The sequence below is a fragment of the Sylvia atricapilla genome, chromosome 3 (genome assembly GCF_009819655.1).
Source record: "Sylvia atricapilla isolate bSylAtr1 chromosome 3, bSylAtr1.pri, whole genome shotgun sequence".
NCBI lineage: Eukaryota > Metazoa > Chordata > Aves > Passeriformes > Sylviidae > Sylvia > Sylvia atricapilla.
In genome coordinates, this window is record NC_089142.1 from 113,318,200 (window position 1) to 113,336,842 (window position 18,643).

General features: G+C 53.1%; 1 protein-coding gene across 1 annotated transcript; it reads left to right on the forward strand.

Moving 5' to 3' along the window:
• The first annotated feature begins 1,961 nt into the window (after positions 1-1,961).
• Positions 1,962-5,728, forward strand: LOC136358529 (toll-like receptor 13). Its single transcript, XM_066314405.1, has one exon. The coding sequence runs from the start codon at positions 1,979-1,981 to the stop codon at positions 5,126-5,128; it is 3,150 nt and encodes a 1,049-aa protein (XP_066170502.1). The 5' UTR covers positions 1,962-1,978; the 3' UTR covers positions 5,129-5,728.
• Positions 5,729-18,643: the final 12,915 nt, after the last annotated feature.

Genomic DNA, 18,643 nt, shown 5'->3' on the forward strand with positions numbered 1-18,643 from the left:
GTCCCTGCAGGCGCCCCCTCACCCCCCATAATTCTCCCAGCCCCCGATGCACCCCAGTCCCTGCAGCCCTCCCAAATCCCCCTGAGATATTAATTTTAAAGAATTAAGGACTTTAGTTAAAGAATTAGACGTGGACTTGCTGACGTAGACTTCCCTTTACATTTTGAAGAATAAAAGACTTTAGCACGTAGACTCCCCTTTTACTAACTAGACATTGCTGAGGTAAACTTCCTTTTTTTAACATAAGCCGGATTTAAGGAACCGATAAATCAGGAGACCTGTCAACTTAATCAATAGACCCCAAGAACACAATGTGATCATAAATCAGATAGTCTTGAGAAAACAGGATCCAGGTGTCACCAACACTAAAAGGTTAAAAAGGCAAAGCGAGGAAGACCCATCTTACTTCATCATTTTGAGACCCCACCCCCTAAAAAGGACCACCGACCCATTTCAAAGAACAAACTACGCATGCTTAATTGCTTTTTGGCTAATTACCATACGAAGCGGGGAATGGGATGGACCAGAGTCATGAATATGCATTTGTGTTTTGGGTATTCAACACTTTTGTACATAAAAAGACCCTGTGATCATCTGTAAACTGCGCGTGTGTATTTGGGAGTTATCCCTCACGCTGCCCGGCGTCGTAATAAACATACACTTTCTAACTTCAAACTGTTAGAGAGTCTTTGTCCGTCATAGTTGGATATTGGTATTAGATCAATATCCATATTTTTTTAACAAATCACCCCGAGCCCGCTTATACCCCGCCAGACCCAAATATACCCCCCGGTCCTGACGAACCCTCACACTCCAGCCCCCTCCGCTCCCGACAGGGCCCGCCCTGAGCGCTGGCCCCGCCCCAGACACTGACGCCGCGTAGACCACGCCCTCACAGACCACGCCCCCCTCGACGCGGGCCGCGTCCATTCCCAAGTCAGGCCACGCCCCCTGCGTCCCATCGGGGCAGCGGCTCCGTCCCGTTACAGCCCAGTACGGCCGGCTAGCACCCCGTACAGTCCAGCATAACTCAGTACAACCCAGCAGAGCCCAGTATAGACCAATATAGTCCACTACAGCCCAATATAGAAGAGTACAACTCAGTACAGTCCAGTATTTCCCACGAAGGAACCAAAACCAGGTGGTTCAGTCTGAGGAAGGGGAAGAGGAACAAAGAGCGGCACGTGGCAGCAGGGGGATGAGGGGGATGGGGTCATGGGGTAGGAGGTAGAGGCTTGGGTGTCCCAGGTCATGGGGTAGGAGGTAGAGGCTTGGGTGTCCCAGGGGTCCCCCAGACTCTGGGAGGCTGCACTGGGGGAATGACCCAGCTATGTGGCCTCGTGTCCCTGCCAGCCCCCCGAGGACCCTGAAATCTGTCCAGACAGGGGCGTCCCCCACCACGTCACACGGATGTGGGTGGGGCAGTGGTGACAGAAAACGATACCCCAAACTTCCCTTTTCTAACCCCAAAATCACCCAAAGCGGAGGCAGTGGCACGGTTGGAACTTGATGGGGGGCAAGGGGGTTCCCAAAATCCCTGGGGACTGGGGGGCAAGGGGTCCTTGGGGTGTGTGGAGGGTCTTTGACCCTGAGGGAGATCCGTGGGCCCTGGCGGGGATCCCTGGAGTGTGTGTGTGGGTTCCTGGGATGTGGGTGAGGAGTCCTTGGACCTTGAGTGGGGATCCTGGTGTTCTGGTGGGGGCCTCTGGGGTGTGGATGAGGGGTACCTAGCCCTGAAGTGGGACCCCTCGGGTTCTGATGGTCTCTGAGATGTGGATGAGGGGTTCCTGGGCACTGAGTGGGGACTTTGGGATGGTGGTGGGGTCCCTGGGTTGTGAGGGGATCACCTAGGGTGGTGGGGATCCCTGAGCCCCAAGTGTGGTCTCTGGGCCTCAAGGGGAATCTCTGCAGTACCAAGGACACACCTCATTCCACTCTCTCCCACTCTGCATCCAGGATCTCCCCAGGGTGTTTTGCGATGTGCACCCCACTGCTGCTGACGCTGGTGACACTGCTGATGGTGCCTGCAGGGGTCTCTCCCTATGGCTTCCGCAACTGCATCCAGGCACCATGGGACCCTGGGCTGTTCCGCTGCATTCAACGCTTCCTGAGCACCGTAGAGGCTGCAGTGGACGACCTCCCCTCCAATGCCACATCCCTCAACCTCTCTGTCAACATCTTGCGCCAGGTGGCCCCCGGTGCCTTTGCCCACCTGCCACGGCTCTACACCCTTGATCTGACCCACAACCAACTGCAACTCCTGGCCCCGAGGGCTTTCTGGGGGCTGTCAGCACTGGCCTACCTAGACCTGGCCCACAACAACATGTCGGTGCTGACCACAGATGTGTTCACCGGGCTGGGTAACCTGAGCACACTGCGGCTGGACCACAACCCACTACAGGAGGTGGCCCCCAGGGCTTTCTGGTCACTGACCACACTCAGCACACTCTCGCTGCGGGGTGGCCGTCTCAGCACACTGGAGCCCGTGGCCATGGCCGTGCAGAATCTGACACACTTGGACCTGCTCGACCTGTGTGGCAACATGCTGTCAACATTGAGCCCAGGGCTGCCGCCCATGCTGAGGGTCCTGCGTCTCTGCAACAACTCACTGGGAGCTCTTTCAGGCGCCACCTCTGGGGTGATGCCTCCAGGGCTGCGTGTGCTCGACCTGTCCTACAACAACATCTCGGACCCTGCGCCACTTGCTCGCCTGTGTCTGCACAACCTAACACACCTGCACCTGGCTGGTAACTTGCTGGATGTGGTGCAGCTGCTGCATGTGGCTGGAGTCTCCCCACGCCATGTGGATGTGTCAGGGCTACAGATGGGCACAAAGGACTTGAAATACCTATGCAAGCAGCTGAAAGGATCACCGCTGCAGAGGCTGCGGCTGCAGCGCTTGCGATTTGAAAAAATGCCCCGGGGGGCTCTGACTCATTGTCCGGTGCTGGGTGCCCTGGACGTGTCTGGCAACCGGCTGCGACATTTGGGCTGCATAGGGCAGCTGCTGAGCCGGAAGCAGCGGGCAGCACTGGGTGAGCTGGTGGCTGAGCATAACTTGCTGCAGTGGCTGTCATCATGCCGCGGGACCCCAGTTCTGCACCAACTGCATAATATGTCCCTGCGCTTCAACCGCATCCTAGTGGCTGGTGCAGGTGCCTTTGACAATGCACCAGCACTGCGGCAGCTGCGGCTGGATGTGAATGGGCTGGCACGGCTGGACCGTGCAGCGCTGCGTGGACTCCGCTACCTGCGACACCTGCGCCTTGACAACAACCTGCTCACTGACCTCCTGCCTGGCTCCTTTGCCGACCTGCACCAGCTGGAAGACCTCAACCTGCGCAACAACCGTGTGGCCGTGCTCTTTCCTGGTGCCTTCAAGGGGCTTGACCGCCTGCAGACCCTTGACCTGGGAGGGAACAACCTGCGGCACTTGGCAGCCAGGGCATTCCAGGGCCTCTCACAGCTTTGCCGGCTTTACCTGGACCGTAACAAGCTGCTGGAGGTGAGAGCGGCCACATTCCAGCCGGTGCAGGTGACACTGGGTGTACTGGACCTGCGTGCCAACGCGCTGCGCTACCTGAGCCGACACCTGCGGCAGCAGCCACCTTTCCGCTACCTACATAACCTCTATGACCTGAAGCTGCAGGCACAGCAGCCATACGGGATGCGTGTGGTCCCGCAACACTTCTTCCAGGGCCTCAGTGCCTTGCGCTCACTCTACCTGTCACAGAACTCTCTCTCGGCCATCACCGCCAATGCCTTCGATGATCTGGCACAGCTGAAGTACCTGACCCTGGCTGACAGCAATGGTGGGATGGGCCATCTGCCCGCTGGCGTCTTCAAGAACCTGAGCCAACTGCGCAGCCTGAACCTGGAGAGTGCAGGACTGCGCAGCTTTGGCCCTGAGGTTTTTGGCAACCTGACACGACTGAAGGAGCTGCGCCTGGCCAAGAATGAGCTGCGTGCACTGGATCTGACCCTGGCCACAGGCCTCCCTGCCCTGCACTACCTGGACCTGCGCAAGTGCCCGCTGAGTTGCAGCTGTGCCAATGCCTGGCTGCCTGCCTGGCTGGTGCGTGGGCCCGTGCAGGTGGTCTACCTGTATAACTACACCTGTGGTGAGATGGGTGGGGCCTCCACGTACCTGCACTGCTTTGACACACGTGTGTGCTACCTGGACATGGGGCGATACCTGTTTGCAGGGACAGCACCGGCTGTGCTGTTGCTGCTGCTGCTGCCGCTACTGCACCACCGTGGGTACTGGCGGTTGCGCTACCAGCTGTTCCTGCTGCGTGCGTGGGCACGTGGGCGCTGGCGGCGGGAACAGCGGCACTACACCTACGACACCTTTGTGTCCTACAACTCCAGGGATGAGCAGTGGGTGCTGGAGGAGCTGGTGCCTGAGCTAGAGCGTGCAGCCCTACGGCTCTGCCTGCACCACCGTGACTTTCGCCCTGGCCGCACCATAGTGGACAACATTGTGGATGCTGTGTACAACAGCCGGCACACAGTGTGTGTGGTGAGCCGTGGGTACCTGCGCAGCGAGTGGTGCTCACTGGAGATCCAGATGGCCAGCTACCGCCTCTTTGACGAGCTGCGTGATGTCCTTGTCCTCATCTTCCTTGAGGACATCCCTGAGGCCGAGCTCTCGGCCTTCCACCACATGCGCCGTGTGCTGCTGCGGCGCACACACCTGCGCTGGCCCCCTGAGCCCCCTGCGCAGCCCCTCTTCTGGGCAAAGCTCAGGTGTGCCCTGAGCAGGGGGGAAGAGGAGGAGGACAGGGAGAGAGAGTGCAGAGAGGAAGTGTGCCCTGGCACAACTGGGACCCCTGGGAAAGTTCTCCCTCAGGAAAACAACTTTCTGCCCCCAAATCACCGTTTTTTATCTGGGGAAGGTGCCCTGTGGAGTGCGGATGATGACAGCAAGGAAGAAGAGAAGAATGAGGAGAGGAAGGCAGGGGGCAGGGAGGGAGGCAGCCCTGATGGCACTGAGACCCCTGTGGAGATTCCTCCTCAGAAAAGCAATTTTCTACCCCAAAATCACCGGGTTTTCTCTTGGGAATGTGCTCTGCACAGTAGGGATGAAGGTAACCAGAAGGAGGAGAAGGGGGAAGAGGAAGAGTAGAAGGCAGGGGAGGGGGAGAAAGGTTGTGGGGATAGAGAGCAGCTTCTCCAGAGCAACTTCACTCTCATGTAATGGGGATCCCCAGGGACATTCCCAATCAAAACAAAAGTGATTTTGTCCCAAAATCCCTGGTTATGTTTGCAGAAATGTGCAGTTCGACAATGGTAATGAGGAAAAGGGGAAGGAGGAGGAGGAAAAGAGGAGGACAAATGGACCTCAATGTTCAGATGCAACAAAGCTTCATCATTTAGTTCCTTTTCCTGGCACATGGGAGCTGCAGCTCTTGCACATCTAGCTCTTCCTGGGTACATGCTGCTGTAGCTCAATCAGCTGCTTCTGCCCATAGCGGCACCCCCATGGCTGGGGAATTCCAGTGGCATAAAGGAGCGCCCACCAATCCATCCCACCACACACCCTCCTGCCGCCCAACTCAGCAGCTCCTTGAGCCCTGGGCACGTCCCTGCCTTGCTCTTCCCTGATCCTTACCAGCAGCAGGATGCGCCCGGCTTGACTGGCGAACTGGAGCGTGCTGCAGTTATCCAGGCCAGCCAGCGCCGCGGGCTCATGGCCGCGATCACAGGGCCGTGGCAGCTGCCCAGGGAAGTCCATCCATAAGCGCATCAGCTGCTGCCCTGGAGCAGGATGTGGCTCTGCCTGCTCTGTCTTGAGAGACCGAAGCTCTGCTCTGCTCTCAGCCCTGGGGCACCTGGGGATGTCCCTCCTGGGCCCCAGACAGCCAAACCCCGGCAGTGAGAGGCAAGGAACAGCCTTCCCTTACCTCCAGCCAATGAGTGCATGATGCTGTCGATGGTCAGCAGTGACGACTGATGCTGGTCCCTCCCACAGCCCCTCTCCCCAGTCCTTGGTGACCTAGACTCCAAGCCCGCTGGGTCAGTCAGGCTCACCTTGGCCACACGCAGATTCCCAGCAAAGCCAATAGTGGGGTCGGTCCTTCTGCTTCACGTGGATCTGTGAGAACAGAGATGGCTGAAGCTACGGCTTCAAATGCCCCTGGGGAGACTGGCTGGAGCAAGTGGCTGCAGTAGGACTAGGGTTCTGTGTTGCTCATGGAATGGGTCAAGTGGATCACACTGGAAGATGAGGCAGGAGTAGGAGAGGAACCTGGCATGCTGTGAGGATAAGCCAAACACCTAGAGATGAGACAAAGAGCAAAGCAGGGAAAGGATCTGGGAGGAAGGGACAGAATTATGGAAAAAATCAACAACTCTCATGTTTAGTGGTAGAGAATGATATAGCTGATTGTTAAAAATGAAGCTACAAAAGATAAGTTTCATGCTATTATAATTAACAAGTCTTAGTTTATTGTTCTCAAAGTTGTTATTTTTATACAAACAATAATTAGCTTATGCATATTGCAAAACTATAGCTCATCATTAGTTGCTTTCTATAACGCATATAGCTTTTGTGTTTGGCCTTACTATTACAAATTTCTACGCTTTATGTATCTTTCTACATACTATGTATTTTCAACATCCCTGTTGCATCCTTTCTCACGAATAATGTATACTTGCCATCAGTCACGTAGCTGCTAGCTGCACTTTATCATGGCCTTTGCTAAACAGCCATTCCCGTAAAAAACTCTCCACAGCTGATCGGGTTTCCAAGGGCCCTGGATTATTCCCCTGCAAGTAGCAATGGGTGAGGCACTAGGTTCAGGCTGAAGCGGTGGCCAGAGCCTCCATCTGCCCAGGCAGCTGTGACAGCCCTGCAAATTCAGGGAAGTACATGGCTGGAATTGAAAGCCACTGGCAAGTTTGCACCAAGAAACTGGGGAGCACTATGACACAGTCCTGGGGTGTGTGATTCCTGGCTCAGTGCTGAGTGGAATACCCCTGGGATGTTGATCTTAGCAGCTTCCTAGCTTCATTTCCAGCACTGATTGGACCAATACCACAGCCCGCTCTCAGCAGCACTCACCTGGAGGGTGCCCTGGGAGTGGGAGGAGGTGGCGTGGCCCTTGGTGTGATGCTGTGCTGGTTTTTATTGCCCTTAACCAACATCTCCAGGATCTGCTGTAGTAATGTGGGCTGGGAGAGAATGGGCACAGAGATCAGCATCCCACACTTGGCACTCAGACACCCCAACACAGCCCCAGGAACTTGGGCTGAGGCATCCTGCAGCTCTGCAGGCTCTGTGACAACTTGGGGTCACATCTGCTGCCAGCCAGGAGCTGTGTAGATGGTTCCCTGGGATCTCCACATCCCTTGTGTCCCCAGGACAGGAGAGAGAGGAGTGGAGGGGGAGAAGAGGGAAGGGAAGCTTCTTGCAGCAGCCTCTGTGCCAGCGGTCACTCCCAGGCAAAGCTCATCACCCTCCCTGCTCTCCTTTAGGGCAGTTTTTCTCCCTGTTTTGTCCTCTTCAATGCTGCAGAGACAAAAGGAGTTGCCAAACCAGCACTGCTATGATACAGAGGTCACTCTTGAACCTTCTCCTGAACAAGCTGACAGCCCCATTCCCACATCTCTTCCTATGAGGTGTTTCTGCTTCCAGACCTTCTCATTCCTCTTGTTTGCATTCATCTTCCAACACTCCTTTGAAGCCTCCCCACCAGCATGACCATTCAAGTTTCAGCCAGGACAGAGTCACTAAAATAGAGTTAATTTTTTGGAAGTAGCTGAGGGGTATTGCTGTGGTTATTTCTAGGGGGTTATTCAATAACATCTTATTTGCCAGGGGTAAAGGAAAAGGATTCTCTCCCTCACTTCTGAGAGGAAGAGATTCCTTCTGTGAGGAGAAAGCATGGCAGGTGAAACAGTCAGTATTGTAACAGACTTTCTATATAGATTCTTTGTCTTATACCTTTTGTCATTAATCTTGTTTCTGTTACTGTTTGTTTTCTTTTTTCATTGCTGTTTCCAATAATTTTTTTTTGTGTCAAACTGTGATTGTCAGAGTCTGTCCAAGGATGTGATATGCCTCTCGACCGTCTTCAATGATTGAGGACTAAGACCCCAGACTCTGAAAGGAGCCCCTGGTTTGGCTGAGGTGGAATGTTTGCCAAGTCCCGGAGGACTGGTGTGCATCTCCACAAGAATGGAGTGCAAGAACAATGGAACTGGTCACAGTGGACTGAGCCAAGGCTGCTTGCCCAAACTGGTCTGTCCATACCAGGGTACAGATATGTACGGTGTGCAGCCTGTTCCTGATCACCCAGCCTCAACACAGGTGGTTCCCACTCTGGCTCTGTGCCTCTCATTTTTCCTTAACACAGGTGGCTCCTGCTCTGGCTCTGTGCCACTCGCTTGGCCTCAACACAGGTGGCTCCTGCTTTGGCTTTGTGCTACTTGCTTTGGTCCCCGCCTTGACCAACCTATAAAACCCTGGAGACCCCTGCTCCCTTTCGTGTACACCCCACTGGAGAAGATTGTGTCTATAGGCATCTTGGCCTCGAGGACTCATCCCTCCACGTTGGTAGCTATAATCCTCTTCCCCTCTTTTCTATCTTTCTTACTATTCTTTATTTCTTTCCCCATTATCGCATTTTGGTGGCACTAAATAAAGGTGTATTTTTTGTTGTATAAACTGAGTTGTCCCCCGCTGTGTCTCTTGCGCTCTGAGATCCTTAAAATGGACCATCAGGTCTCCCGCATATGTTTGCGGACCCTGACAGTGATCTTTGCCTTTTGTGCTTCCGGCTGGAGGGGCAGGGAAACAAGAGCCAGTGTGGTTTCAGTATAATCATTCAAGTATGGAATACTGTTCTTAAAACATGACAGACTTAATTGCTGCCCAATGTGAGGCACAAAGCATTGAGATAACAACAGACCTGTCTAGAACTGATTGAAAACACATATGATCGAAGCCTTTGTTGTATTATGTGCAGAGCCTCTGGTCACAATGTTGCTTGGTCTGTTCATATGGGCATGGTACCTAATCCTGTATGTATTCCCATATGTTCTTTTTCAGAGCAGGGAGAGGGATCAGGATTGCTTTGTTGCTGTACAGTGGGGTAACAGTTTATGACATGGTAACATCAAGGGCAGTGAGGGTCATTTGGGATGTATCTTCAGTGCTTCTCTCCTGCCCTTGCCTCAGATGCTACCTCCGGGAGTCCATTCATAATTGTTCCCAGCCTGTGGGGGAAACGGGAGGATTATTTTCCCCAGTCTTTCACCTCTTTTTCTGTGCGTAATTTGAGATAATTAGGGATAGGCAATTGGAAGATGTCGTGTTGTATGGGCAAGCAGAACCCCCCTTTCCTCCTCCGTTAAGGTCACTTGACCCCCTAATTAGCCAATAACACCTAGTTTACAATGTAAGCAGAAGGAAATGATGCAATTAACCCAAGTTATATAGTCCCAAGTAACACACTAATAAACGCCATTTGCCATCCACCACACTGGTGTCTGTGAGCTGATGGCCTGAGCGGTCTGGGGTTGGCCGCCGTGCTGTTCCTGAATCAGGTCACTACGCCTTGGAGAAGGCAACAAGTGGTGCTGAAACCCGGGAAGTCATCCTGGAAATGGGGATCACCTGGATGGGTGAACAATGGCCGGGCGGCTGGACCAGCTCAGTGAGGGGGATGCCCCTGGAGCAGCGAGGAGGATGGAAGCTCTCGCGAAGGTCGTATCTCAGATTCATAAGCAATGGGGAATTGAGTGCAAACTAAAAGATTTTACTCTCGCTATTGCAAGACTGATGCAAATTGGGGTCATTGATCGACCAGTGGGATACTCCACCAGAAATATGGGATAAATGCACTAAAGCTCTGGCTGAGGAAACAATGTCCTCAGGCTTGGGAAGGCATCTTAAGGCATGGGGAAAAGTTGTACAAGCTTTGCAAAAGGCTCTGCAAGAGCAAGAGACCTGGAAAGCTGCACAGAACTGCCTGATGGTCACACCCCAGCTGGGGGTTGGGGCAGCCACGCAGACCACAAATGAAAATTATTTTGCTGAGTGTAAAAACTCGCAGGGGCAAAAGCCCCCTTTACAGCCCCCGAGCTCAGATCAACCTACAGAGAGAAAGGAGCAGGCACAAGTTTGTTGGGGTTAGCGGAAGAGGCCAGGAGCGCCGCTGTTAAGTCAGGGTCCAAGGGGGCCTGGGAGAGACCCCTGCCCTATGCACCACAAAATGGCACTGAACTACAAAATGATGGGAGGAGCGCAGCCGTGGCTAGAGGGAACAAAGAAGGTCTCTTAGATAATGTGGACACTCTCTAACAGAATATGGGGGAGAACCAGAAAAATGCAAGGTCGGTCTGAGCACTTGTCAGAAAATATCTTACAAGGCAAGAGCTTCCCCTAGCAGGAGGTGGCGTGAGCCAAGGGGGAAGGATTGGCCTGATCCTAAGAGAAAGGGGTGGGGTCGAAGCCTGGCAAAAAGGTACTGGAGTCTGGAAGTATCTAATCAGTCAACTTCCGACACTGAGTCAGACAACAGCTGGGACGGGTGGTTTCAGGAGTGTTCAATAGTTGACTCAGGCTCCGACTCCGACAAAGAGATAGTGAGGGTAGATAAAATCAATAAACTTAATGCTCCTGCTTGGGTCAAAGGGAAGGAGCAAACCCCACTTACGGACTGGAAGAAAATAAAAATAGCGTGTGCCGGCTGGGCCCCTGCAGCCAAATTAGCCTTTCCAGTCCAAGTAGGGGGGCAAGGCGGAAATCAGAGGACTTATTCACCAGTAAACCCAAAAGATGTGCAGGCGATTGTCAAAGCAATTGCAGACAGAGGGATCAATTCAGCTATGGTCTCCACCCTCACTGACAGTGTTTTCGGGGGGGATGACGTGCTTCCATTTGACATTAAACAAACCTGCAGATTTGTTTTTGATGGGGTGAGAATGATTGTTTTTAAGCAAGAATGGGAGGACAATTGTGCAAAGCAACTAGCCTTGGTAACTGGGGCAGACCATCCACTACACGGCTCCAGCCTGCAGCGGTTAATGGGCACAGACCCGACCATTATCACCCCCCAGGCACAGGTCGAGGGCCTATGGGCCCACGAGGTCATGGTAACTACCCGTGCTGCTAGAGAAGCAATCCGCTCTGCCTCCAGAGTTATTGCTAAACCATCACCATGGGCCAGAATAAAGCAAGACGAGAGTGAGACTTGTACACAATTTGTAGATCGCCTCCAAACAGCAGTCGATTCCTCAGTTTTACCTTCAGAGGCAAAGGGCCCTGTGCTAGCAGAGTGTTTACGCCAACAATGTAATTCCACTGCCAAAGACATTTTGCGGTCACTACCAGCAGGGTCCAGCATTGCAGACATTATTAAGCATGTCACAAAAGAAGAACAACTAGCCCCAATCCAGGCAGCCGTTTGTACTGCAATAACTAGTGTAATGGCATGCTTTAAGTGTGGCCAGGCAGGCCACGTCGCAATTAATTGCCCCCAGTCAGGGCACCCATCAGCAGCAGTCTCCCTGCACCAGACACGACCTCGGGGGCCATGCTGGGGTTGTGGGGAAAAAGGGCACTTTGCCAAAGAATGTAGATCCAAGCCTCAGGGAAATGTGAGGGGGAGGGGGCGGCCAGGCTGCACACAGCTCCCTCCCACTTGAGACATGAAGCGGCCCAACTGTGCCAGTCCTCAATGGGGTGCGGAGCTCCCACACACACTGCCCCCTTGAGAAATGACCAACTTTGCAGCTCAGCCAATAGATCAGCCAGACCCATCTGCACCCCAAGAATGCCAGGAACAGGCCCCTGGGAATGAGACCCCTGGGTGGCCTTGGTCATGAAGATAGGCAAACACCCGCTGATAGTCTCGCGATTTTGTTATCTTCCTAAGAGCTCTGACGACACTGCTATCCCTCTCGCTTTTTGGATTGATACTGGCTCGGATGTAACTGTTGTCCCAGAAATGTGTTGGCCCCCACACTGGAAAGTAAAAGAGGCCCCTATGGTAGGTGGAATTGGGGGGCTGTCTCAGGCCCTCAAAAGCACTCAATTAATAGCAATAGCACTTCTCACTGAAAAAGGACAAGAGAAAACCGTCCCTCTTTTCCTGTATGCCATGCCAAAATGTCTACCCTATTAGGTAGGGATGCCCTAGCCTAGATGAATGTCAGTTTGACAAATTTATGCTGAGGGCCACTGCCACGTACCTGCCATCACCCATCAAATTAACATGGAAATCACTTGATCCTGTGTGAGTTGAGCAGTGGCCCTTGTCAAAGCCTCAAATGACTGCCCTCCTTGAGCTAATTAGCCATGAGCTGCAGCAGAACCACATAGAACCCTCCACAAGTGCATGGAAGACCCCGGTCTTTGTAACACCTAAACGATCCGGCGAAGGCTTCCGCCTTCTGCATGACCTGCAGGCAATAAACAAAGAAATCCAGCCAATGGGCCCCAGCCAATGGGCCCCATCCAAACTTTACTGCCCATGAACTCAATGATACCAGAAGGGCAGCCCTGTGCAGTAATTGACATTAAAGACTGTTTCTTTTCCATACTCCTACATGATGAAGACAAGGAGCGGTTTGTCTTTTTCGTTGTTTTCCCGAACAGCCAACGTCCCAGTCTGTGCTTCCAGTGGAAAGTTTTGCCTCAAGGAATGCTCAACTCTCCCACCATCTGCCAGATCACTGTAGACTGAGCACTAGCACCTGTCCGACATAGCAACCTGACTGCAACTATTATCCAATACATGGATGACATCTTGATTGCCAGACCAGCAGAGGACCAAATGGACCGACTAGTGTCAACAGTCTCAGACACTCTGAAAACAAACGGCTTTGAAATTGCAAGTGCAAAAATAAAAAAGGGACCATGTGTAACCTTTGTAGGAGTGAGAATCACAAGCCTCTACGTAAACCCTCCCCAGATAAAAATCAGTTGGAATATCAAGATGCTTCATGACGTGCAGCAACTGGTGGGGTCCCTGCAGTGGCTCTGCAACATTATCCTGATTCCTTCCGAGGTCATGGACCCCCTAAATGACCTCTTGAAAGGAAAACACAGTTTCAAGCTAAGTCATAGAAACCCCTTCTGAGCACACCCAAACCGGCTTGCAGCATTCTCCCTCTTCCCATGACAGGAGAGGCAGGAACTACAGTCCACAGCCATTTCTGCTCCTAGAGAGCACAAAAGACACCCACAGGTTCAGTTTCAAGCTAAGCCATAGAAACCCCTACTGAGCACAGCCAAACCGGCTTGCAGCATTCTCCCTCTTCCCATGACACGGGAGGCACGAACTACAGTCCACAGCTGTGGAGGTGGGCGGAGCCCCAGCTTCTCTGCCCTGGAGGGAGCCAAGTGAGGAGTCAAGGAAGAATTTCGCAACTTCACACTGAGCCCCTAGGACAAAAAGGCAAACATCCTAGCTACGGCGACCTGTCTGGAGACCAACAAGCCCCCTTGGGATTTTATGTAGATCTGTTACAATTGATTGGTTCTATACCTTTTTCCTCCCACCCTGGTGTCCCATAAAATCCCCTGGGTTTTCTCTGGTTGGGAGAGGTTCCTCGTCCCTGGATCCCTTTCCCTGGTACCCTCTCAATAAAGTACTACCTGCGGAAATTCCATACGAGACCTCTCTTTCTCTCACCACGGCCGGCTAAAAGAGGGGCTATCTCACAAGGGCATGAGCTAAGAGCACTGAGCTGAAATCACTGAAAGCTGAAATCACTGAGCTGAAAAATCACTGCTCTGCCCAATGCTGAGAAGCCCCTCTGTCCAGCTGAGGAGCGCCGTGACCCCCCAAGGAGCTGTTTCTAGCGAGCAATCCGTTGGGGTGGCTGAGGCTCTCTGGGTCCCAAGGGGCAGACCCCATCCACCAGCTGCCATACACAGCCTTTTCTGCTCCTAGAGAGCACAAAATACACGCAGAGGTCCAGTTTCAAGCTAAGCCATAGAAACCCCATCTGAGCACACACAAACAGGCTTGCAGCATTCTCCCTCTTCCCATGACACGAGAGGCACGAACTACAGTCCACAGACTTTTCTGCTCCTAGAGAGCACAAAATACACGCAGATGTCCAGTTTCAAGCTAAGCCATAGAAACCCCTTCTGAGCACTCACAAAACGGCTTGCACCATTCTCTTTCCTCCCATGACACGAGGGTCACGAACTACAGTCCACAGCCTTTTCTGCTCCTCGAGAGCACAAAATACACACAGAGTTCCAGTTTCAAGGTAAGCCATAGAAACCCCTACTGAGCACAGCCAAACCGGCTTGCAGCATTCTCCCTCTTCCAATGACAGGAGAGGCACGAACTACAATCCGCAGCCTTTTCTGCTCCTAGAGAGCACAAAATACACGCAGAGGTCCAGTTTCATGCTAAGCCATAGGAACTCTTTCTGAGCACACACAAACCGGCTTGCAGCATTCTCCCTCTTCCCGGGACACTAGAGGCACGAACTACAGTCCGCAGGCATTTCTGCGCCTAGAGAACATAAAATGCACGCATAGGTCCAGTTTCAAGCTAAGCCATAGAAACCCCTACTGAGAACACCCAAACCGGCTTGCAGCATTCTCCCTCTTCCCATGACATGAGAGGCACGAACTACAGTCCACAGCCTTTTCTGCTCCTCGAGAGCACAAAATACACGCAGAGGTCCAGTTTCAATCTAAGGCATAGAAACCCCTACAGAGCACACACAAACCGGCTTGCACCATTCTCCCTCTTCCCATGACACGAGAGGAACGAACTACAGTCCACAGACTTTTCTGCTCCTAGAGAGCACAAAATACACGCAGAGGTCCAGTTTCAAGCTAAGCCATAGGAACCCCTTCTGAGCACAAACAAACCAGCTTGCAGCATTCTCCCTCTTCCCATGACATGAGAGGCACGAATTACAGACCACAGCCTTTACTCTCCGAGAGAGCACAAAACACATGCAGAGAACTAGTTTCTAGCTCTGCCATAGAAACCCCTTCTGAGCACACCCAAATTGGCTTGCAGCATTCTCCCTCTTCCCATGACACGAGAGGCACGAACTACAGTCCACAGCCTTTTCTGCTCCTCGAGAGAACAAAATACATGCAGAGGTCCAGTTTCAATCTAAGCCGTAGAAACCCCTTCTAAGCACACACAAACTGGCTTGCAGCATTCTCCCTCTTCCCGCGACTCTTGAGGCATGAACTACACTCCACAACTTTCTCTGCTCTTAGGGAGCACTAAATACATGCAGGGCTCGTGTTTCGAGCAAATCCACAAAAGACACAGTCTGAGGCCACAGCAACTGACTTTAAAAATACACGCTCATCACATGCCACTACATGTAAAACGGAAGGTCCACAGCTTTGTCTGCTGTTGGAGAGCACAGAAGGCATGGCAAGCTCTTGTTTCCAGCTAAGCCAACGACCCCCTTCGGAGCACACGCAAACCGGCCTGCAGCATTCTCCTCTTCCCGTGAAACGAGAGGCACGAACTACAGCCCGGGGCTTTCTCTGCTCCTAGAGACCTCAAAAGGATCTCTTGCAAAATGACGCCAGGAACCGGGGTTGCAGGTTCAGTTCCCAGGGTAAAGGGCCGCCGTTCGTATCAAAGACGCCGTGCCCTGGGCCGGCCTTTCAACGGCCAGAATTCGAGAAGGACCAGGGTTTCTCCCAGACCCAAGGTACCACCCATGGGAATCCTGGCTGGCCTGGGAGTGCCAAAGGTCTTCTGAAAAATGACACCAGGAACCTGAGGGTGAAGGTTCGGTTTCCTAGGTAAAAAAGACGCAGTTCTTACCCAAGACAACATGCCCAGGGCCGGCCTTCCGCCTGCCAAAATTATAGACGGATCAGGGTTTCTCCCAGACCCAAGGTACCACCCTTAGAACATTATTCTGGCCTGGGAATGCCAAAGGTCTCCTGCAAAATGACACAAGGAACCTGGAGCTGTGGCTTTGTTTTCCCAGGGAAAAGGTCCACAGTTTGTATCCAAGAAGCCATGCCTGGGGCCAGCGTTCCGCATGCCAGAATTCAAGATGGACCAGAGTTTCTCCCAGACCCAAGGTACCACCCATGGGAATCCTGGCTGGCCTGGGAATGCGAAAGGTCTCCTGCAAAATTACACCAGGAACCTGCGGGGGAAATTTCGGTTTCCTAGGTAAAAAAGGCGCAGTTCGTACCCAAGACAACATGCCAAGGACCAGCCTTCCACCTGCCAGAATTCTAGATGGATCAGGGTTTCTCCCAGACCCAAGGTACCAACCATAGAACATTTTTCTGGCTTGGGGATGCCATAGGTCTCCTGCAAAATGACACCAGGAACCTTGGGGGGGACATTCGGTTTCCGAGGCAAAAGGTCCACGGTACGTACACAAGACGCCGTGCCCGGGGCTGGCCTTCAGCCTGCCAGAATATCAAGACAGATCAGGGTTTCTCCCAGAACCAAGGTACCACTCATGGGATAATTGTCTGGCCTGGGAGTGCCAAAGGTGAGCTGCAAAATGACACAAGGAACCTGGGGGGACAGGTTCGGTTTCCCAGGGAAAAGGGCTGCCGTTTGTACCCAAGACGCTGTGCCCAAAGCCAGCTTTCCAACGGCGAGATTTCGAGACAGATCAGGATTTCTCTAACACCCAAGGTACCACTCATGGGATAATTGTCTGGCCTGGGAGTGCCAAAGGTCTCCTGCAAAATGACTCAAGGAACCTGGAGCTGCGACTTTGTTTTCCCAGGGAAAAGGGCCACAGTTGGTATCCAAGAAGCCATGCCCGGGGCCACCCTTCAACCAGCCAGAATTCCAGATGGATCAGGGTTTATCCCAGATCCAAGGTACCACCCATGAGAAAATTGGCTGGCATGGGAGTTCCAAAGGTCTCCTGCAAAATGACACCAGGAATCTTGGGGGGCAAGTTCGGTGTCGAGCAAAAGGGCCACGGCACGTACCCAAGACCCCATGTTCAGGGCCGGCCTTTCGCCTGCCAGAATTCAAGACGGATCAGGGTTTCTCTCAGACCCCAGGTACAACACAAGGAAATCCTGGCAGGCCTGGGAGTGCCAAAGGTCTCCTGCAAAATGACACCAGGAATCTGGGGGGGCAGGTGCGGTTTCCTAGGGAAAAGGGCTGCCGTTTGTACCCAAGACGCTGTGCCCATAGCCTGCTTTCCAACGGCGAGATTTCGAGACATATCAGGGTTTCTCCCAGACCCAAGGTACCACCCATGGGAATCCTGGCTGGCCTGGGAATGCCAAAGGTCTCCTGAAAAATGACACCAGGAACCGGGTGGGGCTGGTTCGCTTTCCCCGGGAAAAGGGCCGACATTCGTACCCAATACGCAGTGCCAGGGACCGGCCTTTTGCATCAATAACTCTAGATGGATAAGGGTTTCTCCCAGACCCAAGGTACCACTCATGGGATAATTGTCTGGCCTCTGAGTGCCAAAGGTCTCCAGTAAAATAACACCAGGAACCTGGGGGGCGCGAGTTCGTTTTCCCAGGGAAAAGGATCACTGTTCGTACCCAAGACGCCGTGCCCTGGGCCGGCCTTTCAATGACCAGAATTCAAGACGGACCAGGGTTTCTCCCAGACCTAAGGTACCACCCATATGAATCCTGGCTGGCCTGGGAATGCCAAAGGTCTCCTGCAAAATGACACCAGGAACCTGGGGGGGAAGGTTCGGTTTCCTAGGTAAAAAAGGCGCAGTTCGTACCCAAGACAACATGCCAAGGGCCGGCCTTCCACCTGCCAGAATTCTAGATGGATCAGGGTTTCTCCCAGACCCAAGGTACCACCCATAGAGTATTTTTCCGGCCTGGAGATGCCAAAGTTCTCCTGCAAAATGACGCAAGGAACCTAGGGGAGAACATTTGGTTTCCGAGGCAAAAGGTCCACGGTACATACACAAGACGCCGTGCCCGGGGCCGGCCTTCAGCCTGCCAGAATATCAAGACGGAGCAGGGTTTCTCCCAGACCCAAGGTACCACTCATGGGATAATTGTCTGGCCTCGGAGTGCCAAAGGTCTTCTGCAAAATGACACCAATAACCTTGGGGGGGGCAAGTTCGGTGTAAAGCAAAAGGGCACGGCATATACCCAAGACGCCGTGTTCGGGGCTGGCCTTCCACCGGCGAGAATTCGAGACTGATCAGGGTTTCTCTCAGACACCAGGCACAACAAAAGGAAATCCTGGCAGGCCTGGGAGTGCCAAAAGTCTCCTGCAAAATGACACCAAGAACCTGGATAGACGGGTTTGGTTCGCTGGGAAAAGTTCCGCCATTCAAACCCAATGCGCCGTGTCCGTCGCGAGCCCGGAGCTGGCCTTCAGCCTGCCAGAATATCAAGACGGATCAGGCTTTCTCCTAGATCCAAGGTACAACTCATGGGATAATTGTCTGGCCAGGGAGTGCCAAAGGTCTCGTGCAAAATGACAACAGGAACCTAGGGAGGGACATTCGGTTTCCAAGGCAAAAGCGCAACGGTACGTACACAAGACGCCGTGCCCGGGGCCGGCCTTCAGCCTGCCAGAATATCAAGACGGATTAGGGTTTCTCCCAGACCCATGGTACCGCCAATTAGAAAATTGGCTGACCTGCGAGTGCCAAATGTCTCCTGCAAAATGACACCAGGAACCTGGGGCGGGGAGTTCGGTTTCCCAGGGAAAAGGGCCGC

Excerpts from the sequence above, each read along its gene's own strand:
- LOC136358529 (XM_066314405.1), top strand. The coding sequence starts at position 1,979 with ATGTGCACCCCACTGCTGCTGACGCTGGTGACACTGCTGATGGTGCCT.